The 15,776-nt window shown below is 43.7% G+C and overlaps 3 protein-coding genes across 3 annotated transcripts; all 3 read left to right on the forward strand.

The window, feature by feature from the left end:
* Positions 1-926: 926 nt before the first annotated feature.
* LOC308090697 (lamin-B3-like) lies at positions 927-2,549 on the forward strand (the record flags this gene model as incomplete). Its single annotated transcript, XM_080435962.1, has 1 exon — positions 927-2,549. The coding sequence occupies one exon, from the start codon at positions 927-929 to the stop codon at positions 2,547-2,549; it is 1,623 nt and encodes a 540-aa protein (XP_080292088.1).
* Positions 2,550-7,762: 5,213 nt separating this feature from the next.
* LOC308090340 (26S proteasome regulatory subunit 4-like) lies at positions 7,763-9,058 on the forward strand (the record flags this gene model as incomplete). The annotated part of the gene is made up of 1 exon (XM_080435467.1): positions 7,763-9,058. The coding sequence occupies exon 1, from the start codon at positions 7,955-7,957 to the stop codon at positions 9,056-9,058; it is 1,104 nt and encodes a 367-aa protein (XP_080291593.1). The 5' UTR covers positions 7,763-7,954.
* Positions 9,059-10,534: 1,476 nt separating this feature from the next.
* LOC308090698 (nuclear receptor-binding protein-like) lies at positions 10,535-12,160 on the forward strand (the record flags this gene model as incomplete). The annotated part of the gene is made up of 1 exon (XM_080435963.1): positions 10,535-12,160. The coding sequence occupies one exon, from the start codon at positions 10,535-10,537 to the stop codon at positions 12,158-12,160; it is 1,626 nt and encodes a 541-aa protein (XP_080292089.1).
* Between the last annotated feature and the right edge of the window lie 3,616 nt (positions 12,161-15,776).

Consider the following 15,776-nt stretch of genomic DNA (forward strand, 5'->3'; position numbering starts at 1 on the left):
TTGTTTCAGATGAGATTAGATTAGATTGGATTAGTGGATCCAAGGGGCTGAGCCATCTAAAAAGGGTCTGCGAGTCTGTGTCCGGGGCTAATATTTTTTTATTCTTTTCAACAAGTTTTGTTTTAGATTGGATTAGATTAGATTAGATTAGATGACCTTTATTGTCCACAAGGGAAATTCATTTTGCTCTGGTCAGTATACAGACAAAAGGCGATAAATACATATTAGGAACCTGGTCTGGGCGCCATTCTTTTCCAGGTCTTGCCAGCCTTTAGCTATATTTAAGTATAGCCCAGCTCTCCAGTACTTGCAGTGCTTTCTAGACTGTTATTGTGAACCTTCATGCAGTTACAACAGCAGCCTTTTCCCTTGTTTTTTGTTAGTTCTTTCTCTTCCTCCCTGTATTAATTTGTGGCAGTCCCTTTTTTGTGGCTCCTCTATTTTGTTCAGTTAAACCGACCCTCTGGGATTCAACCATCCTTCCTACGTCCCCCTAGAAGCTTCATTCAAACCTTACATTGTTCGGCTTTGGGAATTGCGGTGACTTTGAAACTTTTTGATATGCTGATACTTAATTTTATTATACGTCACTTTAATTTACTGACAGTCAATTGAGAGGCAAATAACTACATATTTGGACATCGACATGACGACACAGCGATATGACGTTTTTCAAGTATTTCAGTTCGCAAACTCTTTGCACAGGATAATATTGAATCATTTCTGCTACGTGTGTGCATAAACAAATCTTTGCTTATGCAATGAATATCGATTTACTTGTATTGTATCCTGTTTAAGTTTACCGTGTGTTTCCTATACAGGAATCTGTGAACGTTTTGCTGCAGTGGGCTGGAACAGTCCTTTTGGGTTGAGAAACCGAGCACAGCCCTTTAGTTTGGTTGTGCTAAAGACACATCATCATCAGCATGGCTGCCAGCCCCACACGAGTCCAGGAGAAAGATGAGCTACGGCATCTCAATGATCGCCTCGCTAATTACATCCAGCGAGTCATGAAGCTGGAGAACGAGAGATCGTCCCTGCACCTTCTCCTTGGTGAGAAAGAGGAGTCAACGACCCTGGAGATGGACAACATCCGGGGGCTCTACGAGGAGGAGTTGGCCGATGCCCGGAAATCATTGGACGAACTATCTAGCGAGAGGGCCCGTTTGCAATTTGACTATGGAAATCTCTCAGAGGAGCACGCAAAACTTACAGCCAGGAACCAGAAGAAAGAGAGTGACCTTGCTTATGCAGTGTCTCAGTGGAGGAACCTGGAGGCAGCCCTCAACTCAAAGGAAGCTGATTACAGCAACCAGTTGGCAAAGAACAGGAAATTGACTACTGATGTTACTGAACTCCACACTCAGATAGAACAGACTGAGGCTGTGCTGGCAGACACCAAGAACCAGCTGAACTCTGAGATGCTGAGTAAAGTGGAAATAGATAACCAGATGCAGACACTTAAGCAGCAGCTTGACTTCCAGAGGAAAATGAGTGAGCAGGAGGTACAGGAGTTCCGGAGCAAGCATGAAAGTCTGATGGAGATGGATTCAGGAAGGCGGAGAGAGTTTGAGAGTAAACTGGCTGAGGCCATGCATGAGCTCCGGCAGGAGCATGATTTACGGATTCTGCAGTACAAAGAAGAACTGGAGCGCAACTTCAGTGCCAAGCTAGAGAATACCCAGCAGACTGCATTGAGACAGAGCGATGCTGACTCTGCCACCAAAGATGAGTTAAATGCAACCAAAGTCCGTATGGACACCCTCACCTCACAGCTGCAGCATTACCAGAAAGAGAAAGGAACACTGGAGAGCCGGGTTCGAGAACTAGATAGGACCATGGACATGGAGCGAGAAAGGTTCCAGCAGAGACTGAGTCAGAAGGAGCAAGAGATGCTGAACATACAAGGCCAGCTGCGCATCCACCTGGATGAATATCAAAGCCTGCTGGACATCAAGCTGAGCTTGGACATGGAGATCAAATCCTATAGAAAGATGTTGGAAGGAGAAGAGCAGAGATTGCAGATGTCACCAAGCATCTCTCAGCATGCGCCTGTGTCACAGCTACATTCCCAAGGTGTACGTAGGATGAAGCGGAAGAAAATGAAGAACGAGGATGATCCTTGGAGCACACCAGCCTACATGAGGCCCTCCACGCATTTGACAGCTCACGGTCCCGTGAGCATAGCAGAAATTGATGTAGAGGGCAACTATGTCATACTGAAGAACAACTCTGAGGAAGAGCAGAATCTTGGGGGCTGGGTGGTTAAAAGGACTCACCCTGACTTAGCAGATGTTTCCTTCCACATCCCTCCTTCCTGTTTCCTGCAAGCGGGACAGACGCTCACTATCTGGGCAGCGGGTGCAGAAATGGAGGCCGACCCTGAGAACTTAGTCATGCAGGGCATCGAGAGCTGGGGCCCAGTTACAGACGTGAGGGTTGTCCTCCTCAGTCCTAACCATGAGGAGACAGCAGAACGTAGGGTGACATTCAAGGAGGAATCTGATGACGAGGAGTGGAAGGAAAGTAATAAGTGCGCTGTTATGTAACTCAACCCCCTTACACCTCCCACTGAACACATATCTGAACAACCAGGCACTGCCTTTAACCGTGGCACTGAGTGGTATGGTATTTTGCAACTCTCTGGATTACATTACTGTCTCATCATACACTTACTACATTTGTCTCGCTGACAAACTGACTCAATGTATGTTATTTAATATTTTTGTTAATGCATTACCACAGACCTACCATCCCCCCAGAGTACAATATAAAGTACTTTGTTCATATGGAAGTGCTTCTATCGACTAAACATACAGGTCCGTGTATGCAGGTGGTGACGTTATTAATTCAATCTTTAGTTTAGTGTTACAAGCTCCGTGCTCTTTTTTTTCGATAGCAGGTTTACCATTTCTCACAGACACACACACAGCGACCAACACAATGCACACATGGCAAGTGGAGTTGATGCATATTGCGACATACCGCAACACAAATAGACAGAGAGACAGCAGCACATGTGACAGACTCACCTTCAGCTGAAAGAGAGAGACAACCAGTCGGTGTCCTTGTTGGCTTTTTAACTTATTTATATTGCTACACTAGCTATGCCCTAGACAATAAAGGCTTTTTAAAGATATATCCATAGCTCGTTAGTAAGTAAGTGGCTTCCATTTGTTCTGGAATCTGGTTTTTGACTTTGTGATCACCTCACTGGACAGGAATTGTTACCTCAACCTTAACTTTAGAGCACCCAGTATTTCTGTTCTTAGAACCTGCTGCGCTTTCACAAACACTGTAAAGACTATTCCTGCACTATCTGCACTGTACTGATCTCGGGACATAGACCTATTGTACATTTTTCAAGTTTTATATGAAGTTATCCTTAGGTAGGGAGGTATTTTTTAACAGTGAGAGCACAATTCTTCAGTTTGTAGCTAGTTGCCTACATTTATTAATTCTAGTAGGCCTACGATATATATTTTAATTGCACATACATTTCTTCACTTTGATGTTTTTATTTCACACTTGCTTTGGCAATGTAAATGTATGTTTTCCCTGAAATTGCCCCTGTAACCTTGACATTAGACATAAACTGGTGGGACTGTATGTGAGAATGCAACTGTCCAACTCAGTAGGACCTGACATGCAATGGACTTAGAGTTACATCTGTGTAATGTCTGATTGAAGATGTTTCTATTGTTGAGGAGAGAATAGCCACCCGACGTTCTTGAAACGAGTTCTATCGATGGCTCATAAGCGAAACAGTGCTAAAACACAAACTGTGCCTAATTTCTACTGGAGTAATGTAGATAACGAGATTAATTAAAATCCTTACACTGTACAGAGACCGATGTTATTTGTCCAGCTTGGAGGACTGCTCGTTTTGATGACAATTAGGTTGTAGCCCGTTGTCAATATTAGCCTACTAAGGTAGGAAAAAGGTGTTTGTTTCTTTGTCTTTTAACAATGTTTTGCATGTAGTTGCATGTTTCAGATGAACACAATTCATGTCTTTATTTTTATGAATAAAACATAGCCCTAACTCCCTGTTATGTGTGGCTGGGTAAAGCCCTGAATATGCCCTTGTGCACATCCATTGAGGGTGTGCTCTTTCTCTTTCCCTCTCTCCTTTTACCTGGTCTAGGAATGGAACCCCTGGCCAATTAGCCATCAGGTTAAAAGGAGAGCGAAGAACTACAAGGGTACACACTCTTTCTTTGTATTAACCACCTTTACTTTTCCTCAACATACTTTCATTATATTTTGTTAATTTAATTCCGAGTGGCAGTTCTCGGTTGTCTAGTTTTCTGTTTGTTTTGTTTGGCTAGGGGGAAGAGCTGGGTCCGACGGCCCAATGTGTGGTTGGCCCAGTAGTTTCCCCATCTTTTGTTTCTTTTGGCCGAGATCTCCATCAACTTTTGGTTTGAGTTGTTTACTTCACACATTGAGTATGTTGGTCCTTTTCTTTAAATAAACTCAGTTTGGTTGCATCTCCAGTTGTGACGTCCATTTTTATGTGCTGTGTTCACCTTTGAGCCTTGTTAGATTTGAGAGGCAGTAGCATATGGGGGGCTTATGTCAAACTGGCCAACACGTCACATTCATTTGTTGTTGTTTTTTTCTTTGAGTGAATGACCCCGTTGTGCTCCCGTTATTAACCAAGGAGAGGGGGAGCACTGCAGGGGGGATGGGACACACAAGCCAACAAACAGCAGCTTCCTGTTTTTTTTCTTTTCTTTCTATTTTAACCACCTTTTTGTTGAGTTTTGTTATTTTAGTTCTGGGTGGGTGATCTCCGTAGTCTAGTTATTTTAGGTAGGTTAGAGTTCTAGTTTTGGGTAGGTTAAGGGAAGAGCTGAGTCCGATGTCCCATTCAACGACTGTCTGACCCAGCTCTTAACCACTTTAACCCCAGCATGCCTATTCTGGGGGGAACAAAAATAACAGATATTCAGTTAATTTTGGCAAAGACATTTTGCGTGTACAGGTAAAAAAGGGGTCAGAGTACAGTGCTAACTCAAGTCTGTTTCACTAAGACAAGAGGATTTAAGTTGTTGATAGCTACTCCATCTTTTTCTTTTGGCTGGGATCTCCTACCCCTTTTGTTTTTTAGGTTTTTTTTTCTCACACTTGTAGATTCTTTTGTCACCCCCAAAATTACTTTTTTTCTATCAATTACTGACCCTGTGAAGCCTTGAATTAATGGAGGATTTTTGTTTGTTGCATTCACAGTGAACGAAGAATCCAAAAACTGAGAATAGTTGATGATGAATTGAAGAAAATAGGGACATTCTGGGGGGCAGGGGCTCAAGCAAAAAGGGGCACTCTCCCCACCGGCTATTCCCACACAGCCGCCATCCATAATCACACACTGTTCATGACATGGGACCTCACAATAAGGAATGTTGAGATTCTAGATCAGCAGCACTTCCTAATATCCTGTTTACATGTTGTGTTTAATGGAGAACAGTAACTGAATTACATTTTGATACATACACACAATTTGTCTTCTTATTATTTTGATTAATCACTTCCAATTTTTCATGTTTTTATCCTGTAGCCTGTACAAGTTCTCTCCCCCGATTGGATGACGTTGGTATCCTGGTACTAGTAGGCCTACTAATGTATACTGTTTACTAAAGAGCTGAAGCGACGGGAAGACCCCTGTCACTGAACACTCTATAGCAACGATTGTTTTAGAATAACTTGAATATAGAGTTATTTAGCCAACTTCTGCGCTAATCATGGATTGGGCCATAACAAACATCATGTTAGAGCATAAGGATATACCAGAGCACCCTAGACTTGGACACTTGGGTGAAGAGAGAAGTGAGAGAAGTGTCTACTGATCACCACTAGGTGGTGATCAGTAGACACTTCTGCCCCTCTCTGGTGAGGTCAGGTGGCAGGGGAAGCCTCGGGACAGGCCTGGTAACCCAAATGTGTGGTGCGGGTGGATTGGTTCACAGACAAGTGTGAAGCGGCTGGGATGAGGATAAGCATCTCTAAATCTGAGGCCATGGTTCTCAGCAGGAAACTGGTGGATTGTCCACTCCAGGATTGAGTCCTTACCTCAAGTGAATGGAGTTCATGTATATAGTGAATAATGAACTTTATATTATTTGATTTGTAGTGAGACATTACTGTGTCATAAATTAATTCAGGACATTCTGCTTAACATTGTAAATTATAAACTTGACACCCTACATTTATAACTTATACAATATATTACAAATCGATGATGTCACATGATGATATCAGTCTCCATATTTGGGTTAGGTTTCAGCCTGATCCGAGGCCATTGACTTCCATCATGAAATGTAAGTTAAAATATCTATAAAAAGTATAAAACATGATTATGTGTTAAAGAATTTGTGGAGGTACTAAGTTAGCCTACTGGTAGTGTGCAGAGAGATTTGAGATTTGGCATTGATTGGACCTTAAAACCTTTTAAAATCAGTACCAGTCTACCAGTAGTGGTATATAGTGTAGCTAAACTATCGTTCACTTTGTGATAGAAGCACCAAATTTGGTAGATGTGTTGATGGAGATATTGGGAACAAAACTGGATATCGGAGCATCTAATCTTCCTAACCCACACTCTGGCTACAGTTTTTGTCCTAGGAGGCTGAAATATTGCAGGAAGGTAAAGTGTGTGAGTGTGAAGGTGTGTGTGTGTGTGTGTGTGCGTGTGCGTGTGCGTGTGCGTGTGCGTGTGCGTGTGCGTGTGTGTATGTGTGTGTGTGTGTGTTAACGATTAACGATTGGTCTGATATCTTGAGCTATGAGCAAAAAATATTTGAATATTTTTGTGGGATCGAAAATTCTTGGGGAGATTATCTTCATTAGTTATTATGGGATCGCTTTAGCGATCACACTAATGTTATCTTCATTATGGGATCGCTTTAGCGATCACACTAATGTTATCTTCACTAGTTATTATTCCGCCCGTTTTTGGATTGGTCAAGCTTCACGTGACATCACAATATGTAATATAAATAGGTAAGACAGAATTAATCAGGAACAGTACTTTCTAGTGTGATACTATCAACATTCCTAGCGATCCCACACTGTTTCTTCAGGAACAGTACTTTCTAGTTAATTATATTATATACTATATTGAATAAATAGACCTACCCTTTCTTTGCGGTTTTCAATTCTTTTAGGAAACGGAGTCAAATGTTTTATGTTCATGATTCACCAGGAGCCTGGGTGGCTTGGTTCCAGGCTTAAAATAATGTATATCAATATTTTCGGAAATCTCTATGGGAAAAATGTATGGGTTTTCTATTTGTTTCAGTGGCACCACAAAATGTCCGCCACTGCTTTGCCCGTCATATTGTCATATTGCCGCCCCGGCTCCAGTCTGGCCTCCAAGTACGCCTCTAGACTGACAATATAGCCTGAAGGACGCTGGATCTGGGATTATAAATTCACAAAAATAAAAGTTGTCGCTGTTGGATTTGAAGAAAACGAAAGTACCGGTTATATGACATCAGTCATCTCCATATGTGGGCATATTTGGGACTGCGGCCTGGCGGAGATAACAAAGATTAGAACTGTTGCTATGGACTACAACAAAACTGACGTTGAGCTCATAGTGACATAATCATTCAACGAAATAGCCTATAAATAACCAGTGTCGATGGTGCTAACAGAGTTGTTAAAAGGTGTGTAGTGCGTACATGGTGAGATAGAGAGGAGACAAGAAGACTAGAGAAAACAAGTAACAATGGGACAAGGTCAGAGTGGAAGTCACTCTCCAGGAGGCGGAAAGAAGGATGACAAAGACAAGAAAAAGAAGTATGAACCTCCAATCCCCACCAGAGTCGGCAAGAAGAAGAAGAGGACCAAGGGTCCGGACGCTGCAAGGAAGCTTCCATTAGTAACCCCTCACACACAGTGCCGTCTGAAGCTCCTGAAGCAGGAGCGCACCAAGGACTACCTGTTAATGGAGGAAGAGTTCATCAGGAACCAGGAGCAAATGAAACCCCTGGAGGAGAAACAGGAGGAGGAGAGGTCCAAGGTTGATGACCTGCGGGGAACCCCCATGTCAGTGGGGACTCTGGAGGAAATCATTGATGACAACCACGCTATCGTCTCTACCTCGGTGGGGTCGCAGCACTACGTCAGCATCTTGTCCTTCGTGGATAAGGACCTGTTGGAGCCCGGCTGCTCTGTCCTGCTCAACCACAAGGTACATGCTGTGATCGGGGTGCTAATGGATGACACAGACCCCCTGGTGACAGTGATGAAAGTGGAGAAGGCCCCGCAAGAAACCTATGCCGACATCGGAGGACTGGATAATCAGATCCAGGAGATCAAAGAGTCGGTTGAGCTGCCCCTCACACATCCGGAGTATTATGAGGAGATGGGCATTAAGCCACCAAAAGGAGTCATCCTATATGGTCCACCTGGCACAGGTAAGACCCTGATAGCCAAGGCGGTAGCGAACCAGACATCAGCAACCTTTTTGCGGGTGGTGGGCTCAGAACTGATCCAGAAATACCTCGGAGACGGGCCCAAGTTGGTGCGAGAGCTCTTCAGGGTGGCGGAGGAACACGCCCCTTCCATCGTTTTCATTGACGAGATCGATGCCATCGGGACTAAAAGGTATGACTCCAACTCTGGTGGTGAGAGGGAGATCCAGAGGACCATGCTGGAGCTGCTCAACCAGCTGGACGGCTTTGACTCGCGGGGGGACGTCAAGGTCATCATGGCCACCAACCGGATAGAGACCCTGGACCCAGCCCTCATCAGACCAGGAAGAATTGACCGTAAGATTGAGTTCCCCCTGCCGGATGAGAAGACCAAAAGGAGGATTTTCCAGATCCACACCAGCCGCATGACGGTGGCTGATGACGTTATCCTCGATGACCTCATCCTGGCCAAGGACGACCTATCAGGAGCTGATATTAAGGCCATCTGCACAGAGGCAGGTCTGATGGCATTGCGAGAACGCCGGATGAAGGTCACCAACGAGGATTTCAAGAAATCAAAAGAGAATGTCCTGTACAAGAAACAGGAGGGCACACCAGAGGGACTGTACCTCTAACCTTGCAGTTCACACCTCATTACCCTCCTTAGGGCACCCACAATTGCATTGTGGAAGAGTGTAAAAGAGGGGGCAGCAGTTGCATAGGATATCTCATGATATTTCGTTTTTTTGTGCATGTTGTTTGGCTTACACGGGGGAGATCATGAAGAAACAACCCAGGTCCCTGAGTGCGGCAGGGAAGAGGCACTGGTGTCTGCTTTATCAGTGGGATCATCAGAGGCATTTTCACCAAACCCATACAAAAGGTGCTGGAAGGAGGGTGAGGAGGGTTAAGTCTATTAGCTCTATTGTTAACTTCTCCACAAAGAGCTGGCTGAATAACAGCTGGACCTTACTTATAATTATCAATCACTTGAGTTGTAACAGCATCCATGTTGCTTTTTTCCATTATAGTTATAGGAAATTGTATAAATGTATAATTGATTTTATTTTGGCACTCTGTTTACACACATTTGTGACAATGGGAAAAAAAATTTGTCCGTGATGTTCAATATCCATTGTATATCAGTGTACCCGTCAAAATGAATAAATACATTATTATTTAACAAAACATGTACAAATATATGTTAATGTATATTTTTGTCAATATACTTTTAAATCAATGAGAAATCATTCGTTGATAATGATGATGTAGCTTCCTTGTGCTGTGATGAGTGGATTTGTCAGTGTCTATTGTTGCTGGTGACGATGCCACTGTACATTACTGAAGCCTGATTGTAGAACCAACCACATATCTTACCACGGTTGAGATGGTACTGGAGTAGCATGATTGTGTCTTCGCTGGTGCCAGCCGCACCATCCATTGTTGGGTGCATTTCTCCTCAAAGTGTGCGACCACATTGTGGCATAAGGAGCACCACAGTGGCCGGCTGACTGCAGGTTACATTGGGGTTGATGTTGCACCTCTTTAATGTCCCTTTCAGCTGGTCTTTATACCGAAGCTTTGGACCGCCAGGCTTTCTGCTGGCTGACCACGAAGCACCTGACGGGGCAAATAGCAGCCTAGCAGCCATGTAGTTGGTCGTGACATGGCCGACCAACCGGGGTTTCCACCCAAGTGATGCTATGGATGCATTGGAGTTCTCTGTTGTTAGGTTGCATGCACGCATGTACGCACACACACACACACACAAATAACACAAATGCGCGCATATTGTTCAAGATGTCTGGTCAGTTTATGCCAACATATGGTCACATCGACGTCACAGTACACTTTAGTCCTTTAGGCCTATATATGGACATGTCTGACATCATCAATACAATTTCTGGAATCTGTGTGTCTGTGTCCCTTCATGCTCATATGGAGATGCCTGGCGTCATAGTCATAGTGTTGACGCCATCACTGGCCTACAAGTACTCTGTCAAAGGGTACTGACGTCACTAGGACGGAAGAGACGAGTGGGTTAACAACTCAGAGAAGTAGCAGGCCCACAGAACAACAGGAAGGACATACACACAAGATTTATAAGTCATATGTCAGAAGGAGAGGGCAAGTCACCTCCAGGTGCGGAGGCGAACACCGCAGAGGTGACTGCAGGCCCTGTAACTGGTAATGGCATTAACACCCAGCAGGGGACAGCGGGGGGTGCATCTGTGTCTTCGCCCTTGTCCACCTCGCCTCCCTCTCCTCCTCCTGATGGCGCGGCGACAGAGGATGATGAGGATGAGAGTGATGATGAGTCGGATATTCTGGAGGAGAGTCCCTGTGGCCGCTGGCAGAAACGTAGAGAGGAGGTGACTCAGCGTAACGTCCCAGGTATAGATGCAGCCTATCTGGCCATGGACACAGAGGAAGGGGTGGAGGTGGTCTGGAATGAAGTCATGTTCTCTGAGAGAAAGAATTTCAAACTACAGGAGGATAAGGTGAGGGCAGTGTTTGACAACCTGATCCAGCTGGACCATCTGAACATTGTCAAGTTCCACAAGTACTGGGCCGACGTCAAGGATACCCGAGCTCGGGTGATTTTCATCACTGAGTACATGTCATCAGGAAGTTTGAAGCAGTTTCTGAAGAAGACAAAAATGAATCACAAGAGAATGAATGAAAAGTCATGGAAGAGATGGTGTAACCAGATCCTCTCTGCTCTCAGCTACCTCCACTCCTGTGACCCTCCCATCATCCACGGTAACCTGACCTGTGACACAATTTTCATCCAACACAACGGACTCATTAAGATCGGCTCAGTTGCTCCTGACACCATTAACAACCATGTGAAAACATGTAGAGAAGAACAGAAGAACCTGCACTTCTTTGCTCCAGAATATAAAGAGGTTGCTGATGTGACTACAGCTGTGGACATCTACTCCTTTGGCATGTGTGCCTTAGAGATGGCGCTCCTAGAGATCCAGGGTAATGGAGAGTCCTCCTTTGTTTCCCAGGATGCCATCAACAATGCCATTCAGTCACTAGAGGACCCCCTGCAGAGGGACTTCATCCAGGAATGTTTGAAGAGTGATCCTATCAGGAGGCCTACAGCCAGAGAACTGCTGTTCAACCAGTCTCTGTTTGAAGTTCCTCAGCTGAAACTACTGGCTGCACACTGTACTGTTAGCCAGCAACACATGATACCTGAGAACGCCTTGGAGGAAATCACAAAGAACATGGATCCCGACCTCGTCATCGCTGAGATCAAAGGGAAGGCGCAGCTCAGACTCTCTCAGTTCCCTGCCTCGGAACTGATTAAATTCCTGGAGGATGTGAGGAATGGTATCTATCCTCTGACAGCGTTTGGTCTGGCCCGCCCTCGGCAGCCTCAACAGGAAACGGTCAAGTCTCCTATTGCCACCCCCTCTATCAAATCACCCACACCTGAAACCGTAGAACAGGAGACCCGCAAAGTGGTTAATATGCAGTGTAACATTGAGCCTGTGGAGGAAGGAGCCAAATATCATCTGACCTTACTGTTGCAACTGGAAGACAAGCTGAACAGACATCTAAGCTGTGATCTGTTACCAAATGAGAATGTTCATGATATGGCTGCTGAGCTGGTACAAATGGGCTTCATCAGTGAGGCGGACCAGAGCAGAGTAGCCTCTGTGCTAGAGGACGCTTTCACCAACAGGAACAGTTCCCCCAGTCCTGTTACTGTGTCTTCATAGGAGTTGGTGCTGTTACCGAGTCTTCTTACAAGTAATCGCTGTCACTCTGTCTTCATCCGAGTCAGTGATATTAACATCCTCACAAGGACATCTTGTCATAATGTCTCAGGCAACACTGTTACTATTTCTACTGCATTTTCATGTTTTAATTTTTTTTCTGGGCTAAGAGGAATCTGCCAGCAGATTAGGTTTAGCTTTGACTTGGACATAACAAGCCTTGGAGGTGAAAACATGGAGGTGTCACAAGAAACATTGAAGCTCATTCACAAGCCATACACCAGTGTTTGTGAATTCATAATCAGCGCATTCCTTGTGCATGCTGCCAGCAGGCCAAGGATCCCAATTCCCGAAGTCTTTTAAAATCTGTTAATTTCAACTTTTTTTTTGGTGTGAATTCATACTCAGATCTCACATCAATGTCACACGGTCTAGTACATCCATTACATTACATTAAATTTCAATAGGTGTCTGTCATCACTCTGCATGTTCAGCATACATAAATAGAGGGTTGAACATGCCTACAAGCATGTGTAGCACTCTGGACATGATATTTAAAGCGCTCCACTGCTCAAAAAGGTTTATGTGGACACGGCCCCCTTATAGGGTAACAGGTCCAGGAGAAGTGGACATGCTCAGATAGGGAGCGAGGACAGGATAGCCTACTTGGTCAAATTAAAAATGCAGATTTTCATAACTAAACTTTAACTTTAAATTACATAGACACAGTAATAGTAATAATCATAAAACAACCAGAAAAGTGTGCTCCTCAGAGGCCCGGCTGCCTACCCAGGACTATGTCGGTCGTAGAGTGCAGCCATCAGGACACAAGCTGCGGGTGAAAGACGGTGCAACTGTTTGTAGCGCCATATGGGCAGAAGTGAAAGCAGTTTTGGAGGTGCAGGTATATATAGCATTTTCTGTAAGAAATAGCCTCTGCCCACACATTTGTGAAGGAAATTGCAGGCAGTGTATCATGGACTAACCCTATTTGACAGTCATTGTCACAAAAAAATTAAAGTATAGTAAAAAGAAAGCACAGCTCCCTCATGCATTAGAAGGACATGTTCAGTCACCAGAACCAGGGACGTGTGTTTTCAATGAGTCTAACATGGTTAAGATTTGAAGTTCAATGGGTTTATATAGGAGGGGCGTGTCTGATCTACTGAATATCAAATACCTAAATATTGAATCAAGCAACTTAAACTATCTGAAGTGCACACAAAAGCATGCAGGGTTAAAATGACCCCAGAAATGTTTTAAAGTGATATAATACGTACTGTATATAATATACAGTACATAATACACCAGGCAGAAATGTAAATGATAGCAGCCCCCATATCTGTCCAAGTATTGGATAGATATGGGGACTGCTATCGTTTAAATCCCTGATGTTTGTTCCCACTGCACCTGTGAAACATAATCGAAACAAGCAATTAACTTCATAAATCAGCATCCTTTAACTTAAGAGTAAAGGATGCCCTTTCACCCCCATTACCCTGTGCCTTCATACTTGAGCACAAACCCAAAACATTGAGCGTACCTTTCTAGTTACATTTAGTCCAAATTTTAATCGCATGTGAGACAAAACACATTAAAAATGTATAGATAAAATGATGTCCTTGTGCATTCCCTTATAGGATATGAAATTACTATACAATAATGTGTACTGTATGATATGGACTGGGAGAGGAAGCTTTCCCTAATGAGCCTCATTCATTGCAAGCTAGTTAAACTACTAATGACCAACACAAGTGCATGTGTGTGTGTGTGACAGCTGAAGGCCTCTGGTTGGTCAAAGATGAACTTATGAAAGATTCAACAAGGCATGGCAAAATGTGCCAGGGAGACTAGGAAACCAGTGTTTTTTTGCCTTTGTTAGCAGTGTAATTCTCTAGCATTTGGGCTAGCTTTAGACTCTGCAGTACATCAGTGGCTATATGGCTTATATGTTCTGGTTTGGGTAAGACATCGTTTTTAGGAAATTTGTAATTGGCTTCCATTTAGTGCTGCTCTTGTCTGAATGAACTATGCTCTGGCCTCCCACAGCTTGCCCTTTCTTCTTTCTGTGTGGTCAACTAGTATAAGGTCTGCTGACCTTCCTGATGGTAAGAATAATTTCTCTAATACAGAGAGTTAAAACAAATACATCATTTGTATCTGTATGCTGTGCCCCTTACTACTATGCATGTCCATATAGGAGTGCTTGACATGGCGTGTCACGACCGATACTTTTCGATGGCTGTTGACCTTTCCTTTACTGGAAATGAGCTTCGTTTTGAGGCTGTCGGTAGGTTTTATACATCTTCTGTTCCTATGATAACAAGTCATGTTTTGGAGGCTGTTCCTGTCTGTGAGCCCTGTTGCGCTGTTTGTGTAACCAGTGTGAAATGATGGATGTTCTTCCTAGACAGTAAGGGTGTGTACCCCATCACTGTGCGGTATGAAGCGTCGTGTGGCTACAGTATCAACATTCTCCCAGTACTGGGTCAAGCTGAATTGCGAGCCTCTTACTTCTCGTGTCATGCTGAAAAAGTACGCTGAAAATAACACGCACACACACACACACACACACAGGTACTCCTGCAAATACAAATGGGTATTTATCTTACTGTTTTTGTTTTTTTAAGGATGATGACACGTTTGTGTTCAACTTTAATCTGATTGCCCCGCATGAAGGAAAGGAGGTCACTTACACTTTGAACAAGACCTGTTCTCCCTTGCCTCCCTGGTCTCCCAGAGAGGTTAGCTGTGAGCTCAACTACATGGAAGTAAGATCTCATAAGTTTGTGTCACTTTTTTGCAAAGTGTGTCCCTGTACTATCGCAGCGGCCGTGTGTGTCCGAAGCTAATCTCACAAACCGCTGGTCCGATCAGTGTCACATTTCTTACGCATGCTGCCAGTAGCCTACTATAGGCCACAGAAGTATACCACTAATGTATTATTTCAGCTGAATCTCATACATGTTGCATCACTCACTGTTAATCACCTCATCACACTGTACTGATGAATATTAGCATGGTTGCTAAATCTGGTGTAGTTTACAGATTAGATCATTGGTTCTCAAAGTGGGGTCCGGGGACCGGGAACCACTTTAACCAGATGTTAAACTTTGGCTATTCAAAAATAGCAGATATACATGCTCATAGCCGCGCTATGAGCTTGTAGATCTGATATTTTTCGTGAAAATATGTACAAATCTTTGAATATATGTTTAACTCAAATCTTTGTTTCTGGGGGTCACCGTCACAAAGACGAGATGGGGGTCCGCAGCCAGATATGTATCATTTTGGGTGTCCTTCACATGAAAAAGTTTGAGAACCACTGCATTAGATCATGCTATGTATTCATTAATATGTGCTCTCCTGTCTAAATAAACTAATACAAAAATTGTAAAAGAAAATCAAGTAAAACATCCAGGCTGTACAATATCATCAACACAACAGTATGGTCAATCTAACACATTAACTGTATTGGCTGCAGATATATTGCTTGTACCTCAAAGTGTACAAAGTTCAGCCTGCCATTTTTAACCATTCTGTAGGTTAGGTTGCCGTTTCTCAACCTTTTTTTAATTAATAAATAAAGGACCCTCAGTTTGATTCAATTTGTATCTCC

This window comes from Gymnoscopelus braueri (assembly GCF_963280865.1).
Source record: "Gymnoscopelus braueri genome assembly, chromosome: 8".
Classification (NCBI taxonomy): domain Eukaryota; kingdom Metazoa; phylum Chordata; class Actinopteri; order Myctophiformes; family Myctophidae; genus Gymnoscopelus; species Gymnoscopelus braueri.